This window comes from Symphodus melops (assembly GCF_947650265.1).
Source record: "Symphodus melops genome assembly, chromosome: 2".
NCBI classification, from domain to species: domain Eukaryota; kingdom Metazoa; phylum Chordata; class Actinopteri; order Labriformes; family Labridae; genus Symphodus; species Symphodus melops.
This window is the reverse complement of record NC_136692.1, coordinates 23,926,392-23,935,877: the sequence shown is the minus strand read 5'-3', so window position 1 is coordinate 23,935,877 and position 9,486 is coordinate 23,926,392. Positions and strand designations below refer to the sequence as shown.

At 37.5% G+C, this 9,486-nt stretch overlaps 2 protein-coding genes across 4 annotated transcripts; both read right to left on the bottom strand.

Moving 5' to 3' along the window:
* Positions 1–238: 238 nt before the first annotated feature.
* On the bottom strand, positions 239–3,528 carry mpv17l (MPV17 mitochondrial membrane protein like). 2 transcript variants are annotated; one of them, XM_079372322.1, is made up of 5 exons: positions 3,484–3,528; positions 2,941–3,131; positions 2,172–2,242; positions 1,841–1,870; positions 239–1,285 (listed from the first exon to the last, which is right to left on the bottom strand). In XM_079372322.1, coding segments are annotated over exons 1-5 (540 nt in total). In that variant the 5' UTR covers positions 3,486–3,528; the 3' UTR covers positions 239–1,039. The 2 variants fall into 2 exon arrangements, with proteins under 2 accessions (XP_079228448.1, XP_079228447.1); XM_079372321.1 differs by having other exon boundaries at positions 2,941–3,528.
* Positions 3,529–3,787: 259 nt separating this feature from the next.
* ntan1 (N-terminal asparagine amidase) lies at positions 3,788–9,475 on the bottom strand. 2 transcript variants are annotated; one of them, XM_079372279.1, is made up of 10 exons: positions 9,239–9,473; positions 8,797–8,899; positions 7,411–7,476; positions 7,210–7,318; positions 7,019–7,092; positions 6,879–6,932; positions 6,726–6,779; positions 6,535–6,632; positions 5,912–6,025; positions 3,788–5,070 (listed from the first exon to the last, which is right to left on the bottom strand). In XM_079372279.1, exons 1-10 carry the CDS (start codon positions 9,317–9,319, stop codon positions 4,900–4,902), a joined length of 924 nt encoding a protein of 307 aa, XP_079228405.1. In that variant the 5' UTR covers positions 9,320–9,473; the 3' UTR covers positions 3,788–4,899. The 2 variants fall into 2 exon arrangements, with proteins under 2 accessions (XP_079228405.1, XP_079228404.1); XM_079372278.1 differs by having other exon boundaries at positions 6,726–6,932; positions 9,239–9,475.
* Between the last annotated feature and the right edge of the window lie 11 nt (positions 9,476–9,486).

Genomic DNA, 9,486 nt, shown 5'->3' with positions numbered 1-9,486 from the left:
AAAAGGACGGCACAGTGTTTAAAACTTAAAAATGGTGCAAAGAAAAAGCATTCAACAATATGATATCGCAATGAGGTGTGAAAAGAGGAAGGCAGTATTTCCACTTTCAAGTAAATGGATGTTTGAGGAAACCTTCATGGATCAAAATGAGATGAACTCAAAGCGATCCTTAGTAGTGTCACATTTTCACAACATTCAGATGTAAAAGGGATATGAATTTAATTCTGTACATTAAACATTTATTTTAATGATATGTTTAATGTTTCTGTTTTATAATTAACACTTAGCCCTAAGTATATAATGTACCTACATGTAAATCAAAACAGACAGTTATTGATACACTGTCTAGGAAATAACAGATTAAAGTATCCATCTGAATCTATATAACTGGAAGCAAACCGATAGTCCTTAGAGATCAAGCACTCTGATTCAGTCACACTTAACAGGAAAACCACTTTTAGTAATAAAGAGCAGGTTATAATAAAATATTTTTAAATGTACCAAATGTATGAAGTTTTAAAACTCAAGCTAATATTGTAGCTGCCTGTACACATTGTGGACACAAATATTTCCCTCTCTCACTCAACTTGTTCACACAGATGTCAAGCAGAGGAATGTGGGTCATTCATGCAATAACACGGCTTCTGTATCAGTTAAAGAAGTCCTTACAAACCGATGCAATAACATTAAACATGGTCCAGTCAAATAATGAAACTCTTTGTTTCTAAATGAGAGAACACAAGACAGCATTTAGGACAAAAACAAGGGACCCTGACAAGAAATTCCTCATGATGACGACTTAGTGTGGAATAGTCGGAGGACTGAATTTTCTCACAGAGATGTGCGGTATAAAGATCAAACAGATATGATATGATCCATTCCAGTTGCTGGACACTGTTTTCGGATCCATCTTACAGCATCATCAGGAAGCACATACTTATTTAACCCAGTGGACTGAACTGAAACCCTGCTGGCAGTGTATCAGCCTCTGGCATGACTGAACTACATCCTGTCTCCCTCCATTACACAAAGACCCCCGTCACTTCTGAGCAGGTTTAGATGCTACGATTGCCTCTTTGGGAACAGCCACCTTTTCCTTCGAATTTGAGTTCTCCTTTGTGGATTCTGTTTCACTCTTTTCTGGAGGGAACAACCATGCTAAAGCAGCACCAGCTGTGCCATCGCCACTCTGACGAGAAAAGCAAAGGAAGGTGGCCCATACAAACGCACAGCAGCCGGTGAAGGTGGTCCGCACATACAGAGGCACCAAGGCAAAGTTCAGAAACTAAGAGAGACACACAAACAAGTCCATATGAGTACACTAGTAAATAGTTTTACTCTAAACTGTTTGTGCTTGTTTTTAGAAAATGATATGACTATACAAGTGTTGTTGTTGTTGTGACAAATCATAGTTGACAGCTGCTGATATTTAGTACAGAAGCACAAGTAAAACTATTTCTTCAACTTTAATGCAACTGGAATGTTGTCAATGGACGCAAACATTTTCATTTTTGATATATGTCAAATTAATCAGTTGGAACTGACTGTTTTATGACAGGTTTTTATTCAGTGGGGCTCTACTGGTGTGTCTTTGACATTTCATTATACATGAAAATATCGATACCAGGTGATTTTTTCATATCCTAACAGCTATTGAAAAGATCATAAATTGTAATAGTGGATATAATCTATATTAAAGTGTCCACATATACAAATGAGGTTGATGAAGAGGATGTTAGATTAAATTGAATATTTGAGTTTGTGAGTATGAGAGCTTAGACTTACTTCACCATGCATTTGTTCAAAAGTTAATAATTAACATTTGAAAATGAATATTTACCTGCATAAAAGGCCAGAACATTAGCCCCGTCTGAAAAGAGAAACAGACACAAAAAGCGCATCAGTTAGATGCACAAAATGTAAGGACACCTCTACAGACACAGCTGAAACATTTGTGGACAAAACTTAACCTGAAGAGGAAAGTGGTACAGAGTTAGATAACTTCATCAACAGAGCCATCAGTGTGGCTCTCCAAAAGCAGATCCAAAACTACCACTTAACTGTCTCCATACTTAAAACTGTACGTATATAGTCCTGTAAACTGTTTTCAAATAAATGGATGAAAAATACATTGAAAGTTTTTAAAGTCTGTGTATGCTCCTACTCCTCACCTTATAAGTGTTGAAGAACTTTTCTCTCCAGTCTTCTGTTACGTCGTCTTTACCCTCTAAGAAGCTGACACCTGGGTTACAAACAGGGATGACAGTTCATTGTGTGACTGGAAATTGATTTGACTGATTGAGAGTTTGTGGACAGTGTTAGAATCTAAATCAGATTGGGTTTTTTTTATTGCCACGTACATAAGTTCGATTTAAACTTAATCGAACTTTTTAGACCCGATGAACACAGTTTGTATTTCTTGATGGGAAGAATGCTCAATTTGGCAATATGGCATGATGAGATTTTGGCAAAACAAAAAAACTGGTGTAACTTGTCTCTTAAAGTGCAAAAACACAATGTACATTGATTTTAAGCATTAGGACCTCTAAGCCAACCTGCTTTTGCTTGTTTATCCACATTTCAGTTATTATAATTTAAAAGAAGGCTTGCCTTTATTACAAACTAAAACTTTTCTCACTTTAAGTGGTAGAAAAATGTTCAGAAAGCATTTACTTCACTAACCAAACCCCCCATTTAATACAGGTGATTTTTACATTATCTTCAAACGGAGTCACTCTGTAAGGGACGTCTTTCATATGACCTCCGCCAGGACTACGACTGCTGACCAAAGTAACAACACAGAAGCACTTGGGTCAAGTTACGAATTGACAGACGTGATCTGTTGCCAAGTTAACTATTAACTATCCGGCAAGTAAACCGTTTGACGGGATATGGAAGCAAGAGCCGGCTGTCAGCGGCCGTCCTGTACCACCCACCAACCTGTGTAGAAGACGCTGGTAGCCAGGGGCGCCGCTGTGGTCTGGTCCAACAACAGCTTCCTCATCACCATCCCGGCAGAATTCCCGGGAAACCTTCGCTCGAGGAACCGCATCCAAAAGAAATTGAAGTTGCCATGGAAACTGAACGCGACCACAGCAACATTCCGTGTATGGCTCCAGTCCATTTTGTCCCTGTGGGAGAACCATTGGTGGACAAAGTCCCCTCCAGCGAACAGACAACCGTACAGAGTAACGTTTGTGACCCACGGGAAACGTCGGACATGCCTAAGAAACGCCGCTCGCATTTTTGTCCGTTATGACAAGATGTTTGTTTTTTTCTTCTTTAGTCTTAGCAAAATATTACACTTAGCTTTATGTTTAAGTAAACGTAGCCTAAAATGACAGTCGTCACCTCCGTGGCATCACTACTCTACTTTTCCGTCCAGTTAAGATGAAAAATGTGTGTAAGGCTCAACAGTAAAGGTTGTATCTTTCTCTCATAAAGAGCCTTAACACGTAATACAATATCAGACAGGATACTTGCATGTCCTGCACCAGCGACTATGGACTCCACCGCTGCCCGGGTCCCTTCATTCTGCGTCAAATGAATACGCCCCTTTTACGTAAAAAGTCAACGCAGTGTACAGTTAGGGGTGGAGCAAAAATAAACCAGTAGCTCAGTCTGCAGCTTCTAGAAATGTTAGACAGAGAACTTGGTTTCTTGAGGGTAATATGTGAAACATACGAGCAGTGTTTTGAATGGCATCGGATCAGACAAATAGCTGTTAAAACTCTGACAACAATGCATCATTTTACGAAATTATACACAAGGGCATGTGGAACTAGATTGATCATTTACATTTATTTAGCAACAGATACAGCATTGCATGTTGCAATAAGTTGCACTTAATGCCATTTGCACCTTGCAACCTTGAGAATAACACGTGATGAAGGCATTACATTACACTATGGATGGTGTTTCCATTTTTTTTTTTTTTACATTTTCACCAGAAAGCAAAACCATATTTTGTTAAATTTAACAAGAATACCCTCCTTTGCAGAAGATTATAATACAATTTACAAATGCACGTTTCTATAACATTCATAGCCCAGTATACAGCAGTATATACAACCATGTTGTAAATCAGGAAAGTGCATTTAAAGACAAATAAACTTTGTTAAACTCCATAACAAAGCTGAATGCTAATTATTGTCCCTACATTGGTATGAACATAGTGGATAAATGAATAATAGATTCTTTAGTTTTATTGGAGTGAGTTCCCCACCAGTTCTTAGTCCAGCACAGTAAATGATGCTCTACATATAAGGACATGGCTTTACGTGTTTTGGCCAATTAGCTTCATAATACACCAACATGAGCATATTTAATGATTCATTTCAAATGTCAAAGACGGTTTGCATTAACAACATTAACCAACTGATTAAAACTATGAAGGCAATTTAATGATGTTAGAATTATGCAAGTTTGAATGATTGATGGATGCATGCAATATATTAAGATAGAAAAAAATGTTTGTACTTTTTTTTTGCTAAAAATGTTACAGAATGATTGCTATGACCTTAGAACTGGGTATAAGTCAATGTTTTTTTCAATAGTCAGACAAGAGTAGTAGGTAACCACTTCCTCGTAACCTGGACCAAAGTTGATGATAAAAAAATGGAGACTTAAACCACCTTACAAGAGTAGAAAAAACTAACTGTGACAAAACTGAACAGAATCCCTTTTACTTCCTCAACTTTTCCAACTTGACCAGCAAGACAAGTCAGGAAAGCCATACAACATACAAACAGTCAAGACGGCATTTCCCTCCACGTTAAGACACAATGAACAAAAAGCAGACACTGGGAGGGTGGCTCACAGTGTATACATTGAACGGAGAGGCAAAAATAGGTATGCTCCATGTTAAGGTTGAGTAAAAGAAAGTAGTAGGGCTGTAGTCTATGACGAGCCAACCCTCTCCCAATCCCCCCTCTCAGTCCTGTGGTAGAACTGTGGCTGACCGCCAGGGAACAAGCTATCAGAGCTGGGGTGTTCTAAGAGGAACTGGATGGTGGACTTCATGTGCTGGACAAAGTGTGGTGGCTCAGCCATCGGAGAAGTTGACAGATACTGGGAGGGACAGAGAAATAACCAAGTAAATGGATGTATTAATGTTACAGGTTTTTGGAGGAAACAGAGGCTTTCTATGAAGCATAAAGATGAAGAAGGTCACAGGATTAAGAACAATAATCACAATAAGTTAGGGATATTGTATAATGAATGAGTGCTTTTCCTATTTCGTCTGAATTTTAATTAAATAAGTAATAGTTCCCTTTGATGTTAATATTAATGAATGAGAAAAGCACCTTTTTTGTTAGTGCAATACTTATTACCCCAACAATTTCCACAAAAAAAAGATAGCTCCAAATAACCAAAATTGACAAAATCAGTAGCGGGTGTTTCCACCGTTTGCTGCAATGACAATGACTCCTGGGTCTGTCATGAACACTATCAATAGTAATGTGTCTCGCACGTCTGCTGATGACACTTTGAGACACGTCAAGTTCACAAGCAACATCTGACCGCCTGCTACCGACCTGAAGGTGGCGCTGCTCATTTTTAAAGTGACACTGTGTGTTCATGGCTGCTTGAATGATGAGCTGGGAATGACTTCCTGACAATACCAGCTTTTTTCACCCCCAGAATGTTGAAATTTATGCCACATTGAAAAGAGTTGAATTTTTGTGTTTTTTGGTATTGGCCTCAGTATGTAAGGCATGCTTGTACACAGTGAGACCAAACACAAAATGAGGAGTGTCTGTCACCCTAATACAATTGCCTCCCAAAAATAAGTGAAGTGAAACAAACACCTTATGTATGAAACCCACTGAGGACCTCACAACATCCCTAACTTACTGTGAGGAGTGTAGATCACATATATGGTAGTACATTTTTCTAGAAATTACTGTACCTTTAAAATTGTGTCATCATTTTGTGACAACCAGAAGGCAATATCCAGATTTGGAGACCACTTGCAAGGGCCTATTTTAACAAGTCCCCGACTTGAGTCATATATATCAGCCATCTGCAACGTAAAAAAAATGTTTAAAAAAACAGTATTCAAAAGGGAGCACTCGTACTTCTATATTTTCCTGCCAGACTGACAAAATAAAATATCTGTTTGATTGGGGTTCTCACGTGTTTTTTTTTTTGTTTTTTTTTAAATGGCATTAAAAAGACAAAAAATTATATTTTCTTGTTACTCTTAGAGTTTTAACATAAAATGACCAACATATATTGTCCAGGACAATCAATTGTAAATGACAGTCTTAACTGTCCTTGTTCTTTTATAACTCAGACTTATTGTGTGTAAAATGAACGTTTTTATACATTCAGTTACCTGAAGAACTCCAGTATTTATTCTTGTTCATGTTTTATGTTGTTTCTATTGTTTGTGTCTTTGTGTCTGTGTTTTCTATCAGTTTGTCTGTTGTTTTCACCTGTCTACAAACCCAATGTCTGCTTGAGGACAATAAAGTTGAAGTTCTTCTGGTTAAATAAGAACAAAAAAAATATATATATATATTAAAGCACCTGCCCCCCGGTGAAGGTCCTTGCTGAACGCAACTGTTCTGCCGGTCCTTTATGGGAGAACAATGAAGGAAACACATCTCCTGTTTTGACATTCACACCTGTGCAGAAAAAGACAAAATATATATATATACAAGATGTCATATGCCTTTAAAAAAGCCCACCTGTTTTTCTATGATCCATTCATCACTTACCTATTCCATATACAACAGGCCTATGTGTTCCATCAACAATCATGTCATTCAGTTCTATGAAAACAGATAAAAGACGTGTTGATTGGTTACAGGCATGAACAGAACATGACTCGAGTAAAAGAAGAAAACGGAGAATAAAGTTATGAAAGTTACCTGTGACGCAGCATGTTTCCAGATGAATATCTTCTTTCTGTTTCTGGAACGCTGCTGTAAAGTTAATGTGTTTTTTTAACAAAGCTCAAATGCTGACAGCATGATTTCAGTAAGACATGATATGAGTTAAAAGACTATACCCAGGATGCTAAGGCTGAGTTTATCGGATGTTTTTGTCTCATCATTAAATCCTCCGACGAGGTGGAGCTCAAATCTGCAAAATGGAATGCAAAGGAAACAAATTAATTGTAAATAATAAATGATTATCATATCTTAGATCTTCCACTACAATATAACTTTCTTCATGTATGTATACTTTAATTTCTCATACCTGCCCTCCTTATAGACGTTACTCAGTGACGAGACAGTTTTCACGAGGAGCGGGACTTCAGACCAGGTGCTGGAACCATCACAATGAGCAAGGCAAACTGCTCCACTTCCTAGTAAATAAATAAAATCATGACGGATTAAAAATCTCACACATGACCATACACATGATCAGAATATAAAATCAAATAAAAAGGAACATTACCCGTGTGTCGCAGCACAACTAAATGGCAGGTGGTGGCATCGTCAGATCCAATCACTGAAACACTGCCTGGATTTGGTACAAAAACAGCCTTTCTTTATATTGACGAAAAAACTACTTATCCTAATGTACTATCTGGGTGTAAAATGCAAACAAAAGTTCTAATTTCAGGATTTAATAAAAAAATCCCCCATTAAAGAGGTCCCCCTACAGAACTGTAGAATATCAATGAAGAGAGCTGGGGCTTATATTTTAAATTACCAACCTGAGGGCATATTAGTCCGCTTTGAAATATGGCAACATCAATATGTACTCTGTGTGTGTGTGTGTGTGTGTGTGTGTGTATCAAGAACTTAGACACCGTGGTTGAGAATATGTATATTTTTTAGCAGTCTTGAGTTTACAATAATTTCTAGATTATTCTAAAGGCAGTTTCCTTCCTGATCTAAGCAAAATGTAATGTCTGCATTCAACTGATCCTTCGTTTTGATAGCAGTCGGCAGTCACTGTGCATGAACCAAGGACTAGCTCCAGATCTAAACTGTGCTTGGACAAGAGTCCTGACAGAAAAGTTCAGCTCGCAGAGTGGAGATTTTAATGCAGGAATTGCGACCTCAGGGATTAACTCTGTGTTTTTTGGATAAATGATTGGAGTCCACACTTTTCTTCTTCAAAAACCCCATATACAGTTTTTAATTGAATAAATTCATAAGGTTATTCTGAAAACTGGACCAAATCTGCTGGGTCAAAAAAATAAATACATTTAGTCGGTGTCCCTTGGCAACACACTGTGTGTGCACTGACCAGTTTAGCAGTTCCTCATTCACTGAAGATCTGCTTTTTGGATGTTCTTGTATTTTGGCCACCCTGAACAGTTCTGTTTTTCTAGCAGCAGGGGATAGCTTGAGTTGTTCCAGATTATGGGTGATTGTACATCATGTAAAAAAACAGCTTGTACATAGTAACAATTAGCTGCTTGGAGATGGTGCCAAGTGCCAATCATATCGTCCCAAAAGAAGAAACTTGAGAACAACATCCTACGAGATTGCCAAAATGAATAATTCAAGCAGCTGCGTTTATTACATTTATTATTACTTTTTATACAGGGGATTCTGTCATAAGCCTTTTAGTCATTATCTGTCCAGAAGCCTACTAATATACTTAAAGAAATTGCAAAATACTTTGTTTATTAAGAACAAGAGATTGTTTTATTTACTCTCATTTCATACTGAGTTGTAGAAATCATAACTAAAGACTGCCATGATATACTGTACATGTTGTTTTTTAAGTGTTTATATTTGGCCCACAACTTTCTGTGAATATAGGTATGTAGTATATTTAGAAAAAAGACAAACTAATGTTGTATTGTAATCCTGAGGCTTTACTCACTGTCTGATGGTGTTGTTGCAGCAAACTCTCTTTGTTGAACATACAAGAAGCACTTTGGGTCGACATCAACAAGCGGCCTGGACCGAAACGTTCTGGCATTTTCCTGTGACAAGTAAGTAATAATGTTTTCTTTAGGAGATAAACAAAAAAGGGAAATTGATCCTACACCTTATTGTGCCAAAACACTCAGCCTATAAAATCAATTAGTGTTAGCCACAAACTGTAAGATGTGTTAACTCATCATCTTTTAAAAACTAACACCTGTGTCGGCTCATTTAAATGGCTTTTTTTACGTTAGCCAACAACAACTCACACTTATTTGAAAACAATAAATCAAACTTCTGGGCTATAGTGAAAATGATTGTTAATAGAAAGGATCAGTTAGGTGTGGATGGCAACTAGTTTAACAAGCTATATTTAAGCTTACTTTGAGGAAACAAACCTTTATGTGTGGATGTTTGTCGAACAGTTCCGCTGTAGAGCTAATGCGGCCAACTCCTCTGTTTTGAATTAACAAAGGCATTTTTCTAAAACTACACGATTTACCCTTTAAAATCAACTCGTTAACATAATAATACTTCCATTAAGACCAGTAACTTTATATTTCCGTCATGCCATAATAACTTTGCAAACATATCGCTGTAGCCATAAAGCCTTCACAGCTTCCTGGAGGAGGAACGAAGAAGACGA

What these genes read in the sequence shown, in the direction of transcription:
- mpv17l (XM_079372321.1), bottom strand. Translation starts at nt 3,244, where the DNA reads ATGCGAGCGGCGTTTCTTAGGCATGTCCGACGTTTCCCGTGGGTCACA. An exon ending in AGTTCTTCAACACTTATAAG is followed by an intron (nt 1,871 to 2,171) that starts GTGAGGAGTAGG and finishes TTCTCTTTTCAG; the next exon opens with ACGGGGCTAATGTTCTGGCC. An exon ending in TGTTCTGGCCTTTTATGCAG is followed by an intron (nt 1,286 to 1,840) that starts GTAAATATTCAT and finishes TGTCTCTCTTAG; the next exon opens with TTTCTGAACTTTGCCTTGGT.
- ntan1 (XM_079372278.1), bottom strand. Translation starts at nt 9,319, where the DNA reads ATGCCTTTGTTAATTCAAAACAGAGGAGTTGGCCGCATTAGCTCTACA. An exon ending in TGCAACAACACCATCAGACA is followed by an intron (nt 7,477 to 8,796) that starts GTGAGTAAAGCC and finishes TACCAAATCCAG; the next exon opens with GCAGTGTTTCAGTGATTGGA. An exon ending in AACGTCTATAAGGAGGGCAG is followed by an intron (nt 7,093 to 7,209) that starts GTATGAGAAATT and finishes TCCATTTTGCAG; the next exon opens with ATTTGAGCTCCACCTCGTCG.